The sequence below is a fragment of the Gorilla gorilla genome, chromosome 5 (genome assembly GCF_029281585.2).
Source record: "Gorilla gorilla gorilla isolate KB3781 chromosome 5, NHGRI_mGorGor1-v2.1_pri, whole genome shotgun sequence".
In the NCBI taxonomy this organism is placed as follows: domain Eukaryota; kingdom Metazoa; phylum Chordata; class Mammalia; order Primates; family Hominidae; genus Gorilla; species Gorilla gorilla.
In genome coordinates, this window is record NC_073229.2 from 70315012 (window position 1) to 70332294 (window position 17283).

Here is a 17283-nt window from a genome sequence, read left to right on the forward strand (position 1 = left end):
TCCTCTTCTGATGAAGAAGACAGAGAGCAGAAGAGAGGGAAGTTCTTAGCTGTTAATGCTGCACCACTGCAATCTCAGTGGTGGAGGCTGCCAGAGGCTGGTTGAAATATCTAAAAAGATTGTACACAGCTAGGTGTGGTGGCTCATGCCTGTAATCCCAGCACTTTGGGAGGCCAAGGTGGGTAGATCACGAGGTCAGGAGTTCGAGACCAGCCCGGCCAACATGGTGAAATTCCTTCACTACTAAGAGTACAAAAATTAGTAGGGCGTGGTGGCACACGCCTGTAATCCCAGCTACTTGTGAGGCTGAGGCAGGAGAACTGCTTGAACCTGGGATGTGGAGGTTGCAGTGAGCCAAGATTGTGCCACTGCACTCCAGTCTGGGTGACAGAGCAGAGACTCCGTCATGGGAAAAAAAAAAAAAAAATTGTACACAGATGGGGAAAAGGAAGCTTTCCAGGTCCTTCAGGGTTAACAGGGCCAGGAGAAGATGGAGACCAGTGATTCTTACCTGCTGTAGGCACGCTAATGTTATACTGAGGTAAAATAAATAGAAAGGCAGTCTTGGCTGTGACCTGTAAAACAAAGGAAAAGAGTTCCAGTTTAGCTTTTGGCCACATCAAAAGAAACAAGTGGAAGCTGCTAACCGCCCCTTTTACATCTTAGACCCTCAAACCTCTTGACTGAACGGTTCTGCCTAGTTAGCACTAGTTTTTGTTCCATTTTTCTTTAATGACATACCTCTCAATACCTGTACCCTGGGACTCAGATGGTATCTAGACTGGTACTCACTGCAGATGAGATGAAACACGCTGTGCGTGCCAGGACAGGAGCTCACAAGTGAATAGTACAAATCTGTCAGCCATTCATTCACTCAGGTATTTATCAGTTTAGTTCTGTGCATCAGCATTGTGGAAGACAGAAACTAATAAATAAAGTCACAACCTTCAAGAAGGTTAGGGCCTAGCTGAGGTTTCCACAGCACTTTGGCTGCCTGTGCATTGGAGAGCAGCCCTGAAAGTCGACACCTGAGCTTCAGAAACAGAGAATTCCAGCTGCTAATTTCACATCTACCTTACTGGGGGGCATGGGGCCAGAAGTAACATCCCACATTGCTGGTTTGTTTATTTCAAAAACTGCCTTTAAAATCTTAGTTGTGCTGTGAAACAAAAAACTGTGGTTGCCACCTAGTTATGAATGGCCAAATCAGTACTGTGACAGTTTAGCCAGCAGGGGAGGGATGACAAAACCTGGGGGTTTGAAGCTTGGACTCAAGAATCAACTACCTGGGTTCAAATGCCAGCTCTGCCATTTTCTTGCTATGTAACTACCAGCAAGTAATCTTACACGCTGAGCCTCAGTCTGCTTGTCCATAAAATCAGGGGTGTTTGTAATACCTCAGCTAGTTTGGGTACTACAGACTGGTGTGGCGCTGGCCCAGCTGCTAGCGTTGTTCAAAGCTCCCCAGAGGTTTCGGATGTGCAGGTGGGCCTGAGAACCACCATCCACACTGTTCTGAAACCTGCAGCAAGGCCAGGTGAGGAGGCAGCCCAGGACCAGGCCTTTCCCAAGGGCCCTCTGGAGACACCTCGTCAATAAAGGGGTGCTGGTTCTTCTCTAACAGAGGATTGAAGGATGCACATGTGAGGGAGAGGGTGGAGGACAAACACACTGGACAGTGGCAAAGGCAGCATGGAAATGAGTGAATGATACATCACAGATGCCCTGTGTTGCCCAGACATGCCAGTGAGAGGTCACTATCCTCAGCTACCTCTAGAGACAACTCTCTCCTTTAAAGAGCAAATCTCCCCACTCCCCTGGTCAACAAGACCCATCCCACTCAGTGGGTGTCATTTACTCTGTACACAGAGATGCAGGACGAGACTTCTCATGTCTTTGTGCTGCAGCCTTAGACATGTCCTATTAGGCTTGCAGGGAAAAACCCAAATGAGATTAGCTAAGAGGAGTGATAGAAAACACCAAGCCCTATCCGAATATACAGGTCTTCCTAATCCCCACCCTAAAACCTTATTACCTTTGGTCAAGACCTTTTTCAGTGTTCTCGACCTACCTACCTTTCCAACTGCCTGTATTTTCTTCAGAACAGATGTGCTGGGTTTCAGCCAATACATTCTACTCACCACTTCCTTTGGGGAGTTTTAGCCCCTCTCAGTTTGTGTCCTACCTTTCCTATACCCACCACCACACACACACAGTTCTCCTGATTAGAATCTCACACATCCCTTCATGACCCACCTCAACTGTAACCTCTGTGAAGCCATTCCCAGCTGTTCGAGGGGCATGATCTCTGCTTGCCGGATGCACTCTGTGTCATGCTCTGCTGTTTTTGTCATTTCCATACCCTTGTTCATAGTTCTCATCAGGCTCTCACCTCCTCCACAGTTCTCATCAGACTCCTCACAGTCCCACAGGCAGGGACTGTGCCGTCCTGTCCCATTTATCCTCGCAGCCCCTCTTACGTAAGGAGCTCAGATGCACACAGTAAGTGCTCAGTAAGGGCTCATTGCTTAAGATGAAAAATCAAAAGCCAAGTCAGCTTCACTCAGCTGTACTTATTCTCCCTCTGTCATGGGAGCTGCCCCCAGTGCCATCATCCAGGCTGTCCTCTACCATCAATGGCCTTCTCTCTGAGACCTTTCCAGGCACTAAGCCACCTGAATCCAGCTCTGCCACAGAGCCCCTCCTGACCACGCTAGCCATGTTGGCTCTCCCTCTCTGAACTCCGCTCATATAGGTCATTCCTGGCCCAACCACCTAACACTTCATATTGTCTGACATGACTCCTCTGAAAATAAACCTCATCTTCTCAGCCTGAAATCCCTGTGAAGGAAGATCAGAGGAGTTGGAAGAAATGAGAGAAAGGAGGAGCCAGGAGAAAGCAGGCAGGCATTAACCAAACACTCTACCCTGCCTAGGCACATATCTCCCACTTGATTTCATTCAAGAAATGCACATGTCTTTTAGAGCACAGGGTGGAGACCTCTGTGGGGCTTGGGTTGTCTGCCATCCATTCTCCTCTCTTAACGGCACCAGGGTTTCCTGAGGGAAGCCTCTCTCCAGCTGTGTGTGGGCATAGGATGTGTGTAGGGTCACTACGGGGGATGGGAGGATGGAGGGAATAGACCCTCTACTCAGGGCAGGAGCTGGGCCAACTGGACACCCTCCCCTGGGCTCTGGGTCTTGGGCGGGTATGAGGAGGTGCTGCTGGCCCCCACAGAGCCTCCTTCAGTTGGCCAGGGTCCACTTCTAGGACACATTATCATTCAATGTGAAGAGCACTGGTGTTCAACTCCGGCTGCACATTAGAATCCCTGGGGGAGCTTCTAAAATCTCTCTGCCTGAGCCACACCCCAGCCAATTAAACCAGACTCTCTGGGGCATGGGCATTTTGTCAAACTCCCCAGAGCATTCCAATGTGCTGCCAAGTCTGAGAACTTTTGCATTTTTTTTAAAGGAAGATAGACATCTGGTATGTGGGCTCTACATATATTCTTGCCCTCACCCAACATATACAGTTAACTGTCATCATTCACACGAGTTATGTTCTCTCAAGTCACTGCAAACACTGAATTAGTGAACACTGAAACCTTGTTCCTGGAAGAAATACAGGGTTAGGTTCCTGCAAGCCTCTGGTCCCATTTTTGTCAACAGATCAATTCATAACCTTGTTTTATGTGTGTTTCTGTTTAAAGACACCTAATTTAACATATATTGTTGATTCATTAACATTGAATTCATGGCCAACGGCGCTATAACTCATGCCAGAATAAAGCTTATCTAACCACATATGCTATCTCCATGAGGCACATCGTAGTCATCCTACGCTTAGGATGCTAGACAGCACTTCTGCACGACAGTTGGGGGCCATTTTTAAATAGTGAAATCACCAAAAAGCAGCAGAAAAATGCAAAAAATGTGGCACTAAAGAGACTACGAAAAGGACATCTGTCTACAGGATGAGAGCCGGAACGGGAGGCAGAGTGTCGCCTTGTTTGGCCTCAACTGGGAGTGTGAGTATTGGGCAACCCAAAAGTGTTTGCAGCTCTGCACATCTCTGTGAATGACCAAGGAAGCTGATTTGGGGGTTACAAATAAATCTCAGCAAGTAAGCAAATTTGCAAAAACAAAATCCACAAATAATAAGGATCAAACGTATCAGGGCAAACCTGAACGTCAGCACCATGAGGTTCAAGATTTTTTTTCTTTTTTAACAACTGTATTCAGGTATAATTTACACAACAAAAAAAAAAATCACCCATTTTAAGTGTACAGCTCTAAAGCATTTATCTTTATTTTTAAACTGTCTCTTCCTTGGGGAAACATAAGCTGTAGGAGCGTGGGGATCTGACCTGCCTTGATGATCTGACTTGCCTTGTTTGAGGCGCACATCCATGGACGGCTTCAAACTGCCCCAGAACAGAGCGGCACTCAGCAAATGCTTAAATGAACACAGCGACTAAGCAGGAGAGAGTCGGTGCTGTGCTCAGCTATCTGACCCTCATCCTGTCATCTGTCCACGATTATTCTTCTCTGTATGTCTTCTCTCTCTCGGTCTGTCCCAGAGCTGAGTGAATAGTAGGTTTCTCATAAATTCCTATTTGACAAACTCATACTGTAAGCAGCTATAATATTTAGTGACTACAGATGAGTGCTTAACATGTTTTCTGAACATGATTCTGAGAGAACAGGATCTACGACCATAATCATGACAAAAATACTAGATCCCAGTATTTTTCCATCCCTAGCCCCCCTGGTAGTAGCAGCAGAAACCATTCTAAAAAGTGCAACTTTCTCTGTAAACAGCCATGCTTGCTCCCACATTACCATATCTCAACAAGATGGTGTCAGTTTCCCTGGTTTATAGATGAAAAAGCCAAATTTGGGGCACAGAGAGATAAAGTGGCCTCCCGAGACCTCACAACTATACAAGCAGAAAAGGCAACATTCAACTTGATTTTTTAAAAACATTGTCCCAAAAACAAACTTAGGAGGCACACAATACTGCACATAGAATAGAATGGTAATGTAAAATGGAAGCAGGAAAGAACACAAAAAATACGCATTTTAGGCAAAGAAAAGAAGCAAGGAATGAGGCTGATCCACAAAAATGCATTCCAGGAAGTCCTACTCATTGGCTAAAGGTGGCCAGAAATTTGGCTCCAAGCTTTTCTGCAGCCACCTGAAGGAGTGATCAGCTTCTAGATTGACCACATCCACCCATTAAAAAAGCAAAAAGCACTAGTCAAGAGCAGACTTACTTATTCAGCCTTCTTCTGTGCCTTAAAAGGTCCTTTAGCACCCCAAATCTTCATTCCATGACCCTCTCCCGACCTCAGACTAGGGATGAAACCACTAACAAGTCCCTCTCCGCAAGCACCAGCTGAGTTCCTGTAGCACACAGGGCTGAGAACCAGGAGCCTATTAAAAATGTCATTCCAATTATTTCTCATCCCTCTAAGGCTGTTTATAGGAAACATTATTGAGTTTAATAGCATTTTAAATGCCAAGCTCAGTGGGTAAAAGGTTAAAAGTGACAACGTGCTAATACACTAACGTAAAAGGAGAACACTGAATTATGTAGGAAGGGTCACATCACACACACACATATACACAGAGAGAAAGAGAGAGTGAGAAAGAGAGAAAGTTTCATTAAATTTTTAACTAAAACAGGGCATCAAACACAAAGGCAAAGGCCTTGAGCATGCTTATGTAGCCATAACAAACCAAAACTGTTTCACATGCCATGCTGTATTAGGGGCACATGAACCTGAGCTCTTGGCTGCAACTAGACCAAGGATGCTGGTGAAATAGCTGCTTCCAGCTAAGCATAGCGGATGTGGATTCCAGTCCCAAGTCTGCTGTGGGCCAGCTGAGTGACCTTGGGCAGGACATTTCACCTCTCTACACCCCAGTTTACTCATCTATTAACAACGACAACAACAGTTAATGTTATCGAGTGCTTACTCGGTGCCATGCATGAGTCCAAGGGCTTCACATAAATCTATCTCATGTCATCCCCACAATGACCCTACAAGATAGGTACTAATCATGTCCCCATTTCACAGATAAGCACAGGAAGGATAAAGCCAAAGGAGCAGCTCAGAACGAATGTCCTTAAAGGTCCTTCTCACCCTCAGCTCAAAAAGGTAAACTTTACCCGATTCTACTTACTTTCCAATGCCCAAAACGCAACCTTACACTGACAAACTTTCTAAGAGGTCTTTCCAGAAGTTTAAAATATATTGTTGCTTCTTCACTTTGTGAAGATAAGGTCTGGGTATCACCTATGTCTGACAGAGCAAGAAAATAAGGCCTCTCGGGTTAATCCACCACCTGCCAGCCACAGGCACTGGGTACGCCTAGGCTTCCAGATGCCCAGATAGGTTCTCCTTTCACTGCAAGTTGTTAGCTGGTCACCAAAGATAAAAGAGAAGAACTGTGATGAAAGCAGTTTCATGGCTTCTCTTTTAAAGTATTAAATCCTTTGGTTCAGTTTATTCTGTTTTTTTTTTTTTTTTGGCAGACACATCCATGCATTGGCACTTGGAAGGGGCTGTGTGGGCAGACCAGCCCCCGGGGGCAGACAGGGTACAGAAGGCCTTATTTTCACAGGAGCAGCTCTGCTCTTAATGACTTCTGTCCCACGGACACCACCCCTCCCACCTAAAGGACAAAACACAGAGACACATATGTCCCACGACTGACAGTGAGGACCCTCATTTTTTCTTCCTGAGAAACACAGGGTAAAGCCAAGTGACAGGTCCTGCTGAGGCTGGGAAATTAGGTACCTAAAACTTCCCTTCTTCTCCCAGCTCGGCCTGTTTTTGGAAGCCAAAGGGTCTTCACTAAGGCTTTCCCCAGATTGATTTTGCATCTTTCTGCAGAGGAAGTGAACAGGAAAATTTCAGGCAGACAAGAAAACCTTGGAAAGTTACGCCCAATTGGTGGGGAAGAGATTTTTGGGTTTTGTTTTTTTTTTAACAAAATAGTCTTTTAGCCTTTTTTCCTGGAGTGTTTATGTCCCAAGCCCACTGATCACCTGCATGCGCCAGGTATGTGGTCGGGGTGTGATGAACGTGGGTTTGCAGCCCCTCCACTGCTCGATAAAAGGCAGATACAGCTGAAACAAAGATGCTTTTCACTTGTGCTTTCTGAAAATCTCCATTTTGAAGGGCCAGAGGCTGTCTGTGAGGGCTGAGCGCCTGAATCGCAGGGGGCAGAGTTCTGACAGTACCTTTCTGTGTGGCTTTTAGCAACGTCTAGAGATTCTGGTTTTTCACCTGAAAAACTGCCTTGATACAAAAATCAGGCAAAGCTAAATAAACATGCACACAACAAATTCTCTACAAGCCTGTGATCACGATGTTGAGTAGACTCACTATTAACAGTTTTGATAGCAGTTTTAGATTAAAAGTGACATTGTGTATTTATGAAAAAAACTCGCAATTTGAATAGCCACGATAAAATTATATTACTTGGTTTGTTACAGTCATTGATTTAAAAGTCTAAACTTTATATTGGGATACAGAGGAATGTAGAAAGAGTCACAATAAAGGGTTTAAAAAATCTTTGAAATTGGGCTTTTTAAAAAAGAGAATAAAGCTTGAACTTGCCATAATATACATCCCCAATTTGGGAAATTAATCGGGTACTGAAAAACAGAGGGTGGCCTAGGGAAAGCCCTTCCCCACTGCCTTTATATCCACAAGTTAATTATAACTTTAAGAAGACTGTGTATTTATGCAATTTATGCTGGTATAGCTTGAACTTGGCCTTCTACGTGCTTTATAGATAGCCTTATATAAAACATACGAATTTGCTGAAGTAAATGTATTACTTCTTTGAGAGCCTTAATATATATATTCTCATCCTCCCCTAAAAAAAAGCACTGACTAGGTATTTCTAATACTTACCACTTGATTATATACTTCACTTTCACTCACACCCACCTGCCCCCACCAAGTAGCTTTTCCCCTTATCTGGATAGCATAGCATACTCATAAACCATTCCTTATGGAAGCTAAAAACTACATAAAAAATTTTAAATGCTCAGGCAAAATAATTTTCCAGAATAGTGACATTCTTAATATTTATTTCTCCTGCATCATGGGGCAGAGTTCATATTACTGGTTGTGTTTGGATATGAGTAAAACACACATTGGTCAGAACAAAATGTTTTTACTTTTGGCCAAAAGCCACCTGTTCTGATGCAGTATCATTGATACATTAAAAATAATAACATAAAAAAGAAAGGATTATGGAGTGAAAAATTTTAGGTTGTGAGTTATTTTTGGAGAGTTGAGATTAGGTAATATTTTAGACTTGACTACAGAAAAGAAACCCCTCACCGGTGTAGCACAGTGTCATTTCAGCTGTAGTTTTTAAAGATGTTTTCGCTCCGTAAGACAGAAAGCAAAAAGAGAGGAGGGTCATTCTAATCAGTATAGATGTGTCTGCGACATCGTGTCTGTCACTAATCTTCAGCAAGCAACAAGAGTGGGTGCCAGGAAGAATCATCCCCAAGGAACTTCTGGCATTTCCTGGTATTCAGGGAAATAAAAGGATTATTCAAGGTCTCCACATACTCAGGGTAGCTGGACCAGGCAGGACCCAGGTATATTTGCCTTCATTTGCTTGTTTGCTCTTAGAGAAAGCCAGAGTTGGCAGACAGTGACCTGCTGCAACCATTTTAAATTATTCTCCACCACCTTGAAAGTTTCAAACATCAGCATGTTGACCCCCACAAAACATCAGCATGTTGACCCCCACATTTTGACTGAAGAGCTAGGCACGTGGATTAGAGCCTGCTAAGAAAATGAACCATGAGTTCACACAGCGATGGAGCAGGGTGAAGCCATCTCCGGGGGCCATAAACCAGGCCCGTCAGCAGGGCTGCAGGCCAATTCTCACAGGAAGCCTTCAAATTCCTCTGGGTATTTGTGTAGGGGCACATAAAGACAGGCCTTGACCCTAGATGTCAACCTCCGCCTATCATTAAACTAAGCGAACTGAGGCCAGAAAGTGAAAATACGAGTTTTTTAAATGTTAGATGTGTGATCTCTGTGTCCTAGTTTCTGTACTACCCCTACTCCATGGAGGAGTGTGTCAGTAAAAGAGCTTAAATGAGGGGTCCCATGGAGTTGGCCATGGTACCATTCCAGTAGCTTTAGAAGTCAAGGTCAGGCTGGGGACCTCTGCTATGTGTGTCTCAGTTCTGAATCACCTTGGTTTCCTACCACTCTCTGTTACAGCAGTGCATCCTCCTTCTGTGGGAAATGCATCCTAACACACTCGGCACTGGCGTTTGAGTCCATCTTGCTCGAGTCTACAAAGACCGGCCAATGACCACCTATGTGAGGGAACCCGATAAGCAGAACTTCATGATGATGATTTGATTCCAGCGTCTTAAACCAAGGCCAAGAACATTAATGAAAAACATCCAGCACTCAAATGTCTCTGTTTGTCAGCAAATAATATTCACAAGGGGATATTCAGAATCATCTTCAAAGTGGAGAAGGAAAATAACAACATAAAAGGCAAGAGTTCCCGGGAAAATGTGCTACAGATGAAAGGAAATACAAATCTAACACCAAAGGCAGGGCCTCAGGTAAACACTCCCCACACTTTGCCACAAACCAGTCTCCGCATACCCCTAAGCCAAATAAACAAAGCCTGGGCAAATGTCAATATTTAAATACCATATCCCAAGGTTTCTCTCTCTCTCACATACACAGTTATATACGTATAAAATCTCATTAGACTAACTTGAAAGTGGGTTTTAACTAAAACATAAAAAGACTTGGGGATTTTTTCTCAGTCCTGCTAGGCTAGTCTCCATTCCAAGCTCTAGCATCCCAGGAATCTGATGGTGACTTCATGCAGGGCAAAGGTGGCCCAGGAAGAAAACCAAAAATCAGACGGAGAGGCTGGACCCCCATCTGAACTCACAGCTGGGTCTCAGAGGTTGACAGGAGGCATCAGACACCCTCGGCCATGGCTCAATGTGCAAAACCCCACTTGGTGCTGAATGCAGGCCTTGGAGCAAGGTCCAGGAGGCCAGGTGTCCCCCACCCGAGGCCCATTAAGTAAGTCTCTTTCAGGGGGCTACAAGAAGGGACAGGAACTGCCTGGGACACGAATGACCTTAAGCTTTTGCCAAGAAGCACAGATAATCTCTCTGTAAGAAAATCACAGGGTAAGAGCATAAGAAGGGGAGGACACAGACACACACAAAGAGAAGGAAAGAGGAAAGCAGCTCTCCTGCCAAGGCCTTGCAGGAGTAGGGGAGGAATTGGGAGCATGGTTCTCTTCCTTCATTCTCCTAGTCACTGCTATGAACCCCACCCCCACCTACTGCACACATACCCCGAGCAGGAACCAAGGCCATGGCCTTGCCAAGGGCAGCTGGAAGAACCATCCCCAAGTGCTGTTTCTGCCATCTCCCTCTGACCAAGCTCTGGAAAAGACAACAGATCCATCTTAAAATTCCACAGGCCCTGTTCCATAGTCCTCCATGGCTCCCTATTGCTCAGGAGAGAATCAGGACCTATGCTGACATTCCAACTCCAAGGTGGCCCTACTTTGCTTTTCATGTTTTGCCCCCACTCCCACACTCAGGAATTTTGCTCCAACCCCACACCCAGCACCACCATCCCAGGTAGGAATGGTACCACCGCTCAAATGTGCAGCCCAGACAGATAAATCAGTATGCAAAAAAGTCTTTTACAACACAACAGAATCATCATTCTCACAGGGCAAGTACAGGCGGTTCAGGATGGAGAGGCTCCTGACTGTGAGAACTGAGGCTGCCCCACCCCAGGGAAAACTTCACCAGCAACGTTCTACCTGATCTGCACTCTGAAGGGCTGAAGAGGCAAACAGGAGGCAGGAAGGGTGCTACAGGCTGAGGGAACTGCATGCACTAAAGCAGAGAGAAGGGAGAAATGTGACTCCCTGGGAAAATGAGGGGCCTGTGTATGGACGGTAGTGAGGCTGGAAGGTTGGCAGAAGGCAGGACCTATGAAGGACCCTTTACAGCAGCAGATATAAAAATCGAACTTCATCCTACACATGAGAGGTAGCCACTCATGGTTTTCAAGCAGGGGACAACCCAAGGTGATTTCCATTGCACAAATCTCATTCTTCTCACAGTGTAGAGAAAGGGCTGCAGACGGGAGGTGAGCTAGGCAGCACAGAGACTTAGGTTACTGCAAGAAGAGATCATCCAGGCCTGAACTTAGGTAGTGGCAACAGACCTGGGGTGGTGCTAGGCAATTTTCAAAAGACTTGATGGCACAATTAATTAAGGTGAGGGAATGGCCAAAAGTGGTGCTCAGGTCTTGTTCAGGAAACAGACACACAAATGTCCAATTTAAATAAAATGTGCTAGGGGTGATGACAGATATTCACAGGGTGTTGTAGATGGCTGGGGGTGTGAGAGGGGAGAAGGGCACTGAGAAGGCACAGTCAGAGGGGCCAGAGGAAACCCAGAAGGAGCCCAGCAGCCCAGGCAGGAGACCATTGCAAGGAGTCAGCTGCACACCTGCAGATGCCCCAGGGAGGACCAGTCAACTCAGGACTGAAATGTGAGCAGCCCGTGAGCAGGTTTTTGTTTTGTTTTCTGATGGGTCCCAAGTGCCTACAGCAGTGCTTGGCACATAGTGGGGATTAATAAATATTTATGGAATGAATGTGTGAAGTGTCCATCAGATTTGTAAACCAGAGGTCACTGGTAAATGCTGCCAAAGCTGGAGGAAAGGAGGGGCAGAGCTGGTGTGTATGGGTAAGCATGGAGTGGGAGTGTGGAGACAGAAGTGTGGACTGCTCGGTCTAGCAGCTCAACTCTGAAGGAAAGCAAAGAGATCGGGAGCTAGAGAGGAGTGGACAGTCAGGGAGGCGCGAGAGAAGCTTAGACCATGTGTGGTGACGAGAAGGACCATGGAGAGAAATGTGGTTGGACATGCAGAAAAACAAGGGGGCCTAGAGAAGATGATCTCCTGGGAATTACACCAATCCAATGGGTATTTCTTCAGGAACTGAGATCCAGGGCTGCAGAGAGGGATGCCCAAGAGGGACCACTGGGCCTGGGCAGCTTTTGTTAAGACCACACCCTTTCTCAGTTCCCCAAGACCCCTGCTGCTTGTGCAGTTCAGACACCTTGTCTTGATACACACACCAGCTATGGAGAAGACGCTCAATAAACACCCCATGAATTAATGTACTTTCAGAGGAGCTAGAGGGGAGAGAGGCAAAAACAAAATTAACATCCTCCCTCCACTATATTCGCAAAGGGGCTGGGAAATTTTCTGCTAATCAATTCTTTTGAACCGATGCTACACTGCCACTCTCAGCAGCTGTGACTTTACTTTCATTCATTTCTCTAGAGGGACAGGCAGGGCCACCTAGATGGATTTACAAGGGATGACTGTTCTGCACATTCCCAGGGGGAGAACTGTCAGGGTGCCAAAGGGGTGGAGGGCCACGGGAGGCCTCCGGTCTCCTCTCAGCCTGTCAGCCTTTACTGCATCGGCTGGACTGACAGAGTTCAGAATCAGAACCCACAGACATGCAGATAAGCACCTGGCCATGGGCCAGGATCCATATTCACATTCTACAGCCACAGTGACTGGTGCCATAACCATGGGGCAATTCCAGATCTGACAATGGCCACACAGGGTTTTCTAAACAGATATGTCATGGAAAGCATTAGAAGTATGGTGTGTTTGTGTGCTTATGTTCATGTGCACAAAGCTGGCTGGTAAGACACTTTCACACCCTAGTAATAATGTCTTTGTTTAGCACTGTCCCTATGAAACAAAATATAAACATTTTTAAAAATCAATTCTTCAATCACAAAATATTGAGCACATGCTCTGGGCAAGGCACAATGCTACTGGAGATGAAAGCAATTACAAGACCCGCTTCCTTCTCTCAAAGGCTCAGGACCAGAATCCAGAGTCAGGCTATACATCTACTCCAACTCCATTATCACGAAGACGATAAAACCAACCACCCTTCTTTGAATATTTACTGCAAGCCAGGCAAGGTAAAGGCACTTTACACAATTACATCAAATAATCCTCAGCAACCCTGCAAGGAGCGACAATGACATCTAACGTGTGAGATCTTATGAAATGCCAGGCATTGTGCTAAACGCCAAACAGGATTACCTCATCTAACCTCCAACTCTATAAGGAACTGCTACATTACTACTATTCACTGAACTTCTATCACCTGCCAGGAACTGCTCTGAACACTTACAGAAATGATCTCACTTAATGCTCCCAGAGGCCCTAATGTGCAGAAAAGTGAGGCCCAAAAAGCTTAAGCAACACGCCCCAAGGCACACAGTTAATAAGCCCCAGAAGCGGGACTAGAATCCAAGATCCATCTGACCGTGACATCTGGACTGTTAATCACCATGCTAACTGAATGATGTGCCTAAGATCTAATGATCAAAATGAGACCTTGATGCATAAAGGGTTCATTTTAAGACAAGAGATGTCATAGATCAGGACAGCGTTAGCAAAGGGCAAGTGGAAGCTCCTTTGCTTTCTCCAGGGCAAAGACCATGTCTTTATTTATCTCCATACCCACAGTGTTCTTGGCACAAAGGAGAGACCCAAAAAACATCTGTTAGTGCCCTGGGTTTGGAGATTTCTGGACCTTCTCTGAGAAGATTTCTGCAAGGCGGTGATTTGAGCCAGAAAGATGTACAGAAAGTGGATAAAAGGGGGCAGGTGAGGGTTAGAACAGAATCATAATGGCACTGAGAAAGGACTGGAGAAGGCCTAGAGATACAATGGCTTAGCTTAGGATAGTCATGACGGCTTTACAGGGGCTGTCCACTGTGTGGGCCAACTTCAGATCTCAGCTGTGCCCATTTGTTTCAAATGAACTAGTCTAAAATGGAAGAAACGATATCTGGCACTCAGACCCCTTAAAGCTTTCCTTCCCTTCCTTCCCTCCTTCCCTCCCTCCCTTCCTCCCTTCCTTCCTTCCAAAAGCTGCCCAAAATCAACTGTCTGTCTCCTGAGTTCATCAATGGGGATACCATCTATTCCAGCATGGTGCGCATTTCAAAGCTTTGCTTCCCACAATGATTCAAGCCAAGATAAAGAAATGATTGTCTCCCTCAAAGTATAAAGGAGGCAACATCGTAACATAAAATTTGAAAGTCTCTTCAGCCACAAAACTCTAAAAAACCATCTCATATTTCATAATTAAACAATTAAATTTCATCAGTTACCTAACAGATACGGGAGTCCAAGCTCCTGCATGTGAAACAGTCAAGAAAGCCATTTCCTGTTGGATACAGATATTCAAAGACTAGTAGTAATTAGACACGGTGATTAGAATTCCATTTATGCTGCACCAGAAACTCCTCTTGGTCCCTGAGGGCTAGGGTGCAAATCACTGGGGCAAGAGAAGGAAATGGGTTTAAGTGGTGCTTGAGTATTATCTGAACCAGCCAAAAGATGGAAGTGGAAGCATTTAATGCGCCATCACTTTAAGAAGCAATGGTGATTCTAAATCTCACCAGAAATCAGGGCAAGAGTAGCTTAAAGTTAGATGTGTTGCACTATTTGGCTTATTACAATCAGGAAATGTCTGTCCAAAACTCCTATTCTCAGAGGTGGTAGTATTTCAGGGACATCAGTTTAGCTTTGCCACCCTTTGATTGCCTGTTGTCATATATGAGGTAGGAGTCAAACAGAAGGCAGAATAGCATCTGTAAGTTCTACTGGGCTGCACAATGCTCCATCCTACCCTGTGTCCCAGAACAGACAGCTTCACCTTTATGGAGTACTTCAGTGGGCTTCCGATGGAATCTGCAGAACATGAGAGAGCATGAAAGGGGTATTCATCACCTGGCTCCTTTCCTGCTGGACAGTTCTGGCAGTCACTGCAACCCTCCAACAAAGCTCCAGCCCCTCCCCTTCAACCACAGCTCTCAATGGTATTTCCTCTCTCCCTTCCTTCTTAGTTCTAGATCCATGCTATCCTCAGCCCCTTCAAGCTTAGGGATATCTCCCCACGTTCGCAAGCCTTAGAATGCTTTACTGTTCCTTATCTGTTTCCCCTGAGCCAGTCCACGCCCTTGTTAATAGTGCCTACATAACTGTTCCTCAATTACCCCACCTGTTTCCTGTTGGGACCCTGACTGATGGAGATATGCTACTCAAATAAAAGAATACTAACACCATATGATAATAATTAACCTCATCAACGTAACCGCTGGCAATGGGACACTATTTTTATTTTTTATTTTTATTTTTTTTGCGACAGGGTTTCACTCCCATCGTCCAGACTGGAGTGCAGTGGCAAGATCTTAGTTCACTGCAGCCTCTGCCTCCCAGGCTCACGTGATTCTCCTGCCTCAGCCTCCCGAATAGCTAGGATTACAGGCATGCACCACCACACCTGGCTAATTTTTGTACTTTTAGTAGAGATGGGGTTTCATCATGTTGGCCAGGCTGTTCTTGAACTCCTGGCCTCAAGAGATCCACCTGCCTTGGCCTCCCACCTGCCTTGGCCTCCCAAAGTGCTGGGATTACAGGAGTGTGCCACCATGCCCAACCGAATAGGACACTTTAAACCAGCAAAATTATCCTCCACACACATCCTGGTACTACCCCTCATGAAACGCACGGGAGGCAGACAAATCGCCACTCTTTATGGGCCATCTAATTTCCAAAGGACCAACAGTGTTGTAACCAGTGTCAGAAATGGTTTTCTTTAGGCATGACACCCTGGGACTGGCTTCTCACAAACTCAGATCAAGATAAACCACTGTGGTGGACGAACAATTTGCTGCCTGAGTTTTTCAAGGGGGCCTTTACTGAGGCAGGAGGAGGTGAATATAGGATCTTGAGGACACCACTGGCCTCAGGCTGCAGTGACAAATATGAGTCCTGGCTTCATGAACACTCAATCACATAGCTTTATTATTTTGGAAAAACATATCCGTTATGAATGGGGACTGGCTCTACACTAACCAATAATGTCTCCTAATTAATATCTGATCTGTTTCAGCCCAGAAGGCAAAGGATCTTTTACCTTTACGTGCTCAGAGTGCCACGTAAGGGCACTTGGATGCCACGTAAGTGCACCAAGGGTCGCTTGGATGTAGGGATTACGCTGCTAGTCCCTAGCCATCTACCTCCCTTTCACAAAAGGATTCTTTCTAACGTTTTCAGGATAGAGCAGCAACTGGAGTGAGGGTGGGCATGCAGGGGAGGGTGAATGAGGGAGAAGGGAAAGTCTGCAAACAAACGGGCCACTTATCTCCAGGAGTCTTTCTACCTTTTCCTACAGCTGAGTAGCTTGGGGGCAGGTTGTCTGCCAAGCTTCCCTGGCCCGTGTAAACACTCTGGCACCAGCTGGGGTTTGGAATCTGCTGAGTCTCTGCCAGCTGGCAACCTGGAGATGGGTCAGATTAAAGGAATGCATAATGAAGAAGTGGGTGGGAGATAGAGGCTGTATTTATACAGAGGGGGTCTGCAGGGGTCAGTACGGCGCTAGCCAAAGGGGCCTCTGGAAGTGGAAAAATAGGAAGGGAAGACGAAGGGGTTTCAATGTGCCCAAGCACCATGCCCCACCCAACTGGCCCAAGACTGTTATGTTCATTTATTTTTTTCCTTTTAAAAACTGACTTCTTTGTCCCCTTCTCAGTCCCCCGCAGCATCTCCCAAGCCAATTACACACAGCCCTTTGAAAGGTTTGCAGCTGGCCGCTCGAGAAGGCTCAGCGTGATCAGACAACACGGACACTTGATCTTCTGAGATCCCAATTTGGGAACGTTAACACGGAAACCCTAGCCACGTGCTGACAAGCAGGCCCTGGGCCACATTCTGCCCCAGACTGAGCCCGGGCAAGAGGAGAGGGCACAGATAGCCAGCAGTCTCAGGCAGCCATCCTGGCTTCCAGCCTTAAAGAGAGCGAGATTCCAGGCTCCTCCCCCATGCAAAGCCCAGGGGGCACGGATGCAGAGAGGACAGCCCTGGGACAGGACCAACAGGCTCCCCAGCCCTTTCACTACCCCGAGGAGGCAACGAGGACAAGAACAGACTGAAATCTGTTGGGTACTTGGTGGCCACACCTGCTAGGAAGGCCACCTGCAGCTCTACTGAAGCCTGTGCAAATAGGTAAAGCTCAAATGGCTGTACATATATTACTAAGAGGAAGCAGAAGGGAGAAAAGTGCAGTGAGGAGGCAAGAGACCTGTTCCCTGACAGCTCAGCCACAAACCCGACGGGCTGC

The 17283-nt window shown here is 46.1% G+C and overlaps 1 protein-coding gene across 1 annotated transcript in view; it reads right to left on the reverse strand.

Annotated features, from left to right (window-relative positions):
* Positions 1–17283, reverse strand: part of TRAM2 (translocation associated membrane protein 2) — a 79737-nt gene that overhangs the window by 37872 nt on the left and 24582 nt on the right. The window contains exon 2 of the mRNA XM_004044187.5: positions 512–575. Within this exon, the coding sequence (XP_004044235.1) occupies positions 512–575 (64 nt within the window). The remainder of the gene's footprint in view (positions 1–511; positions 576–17283) is intronic.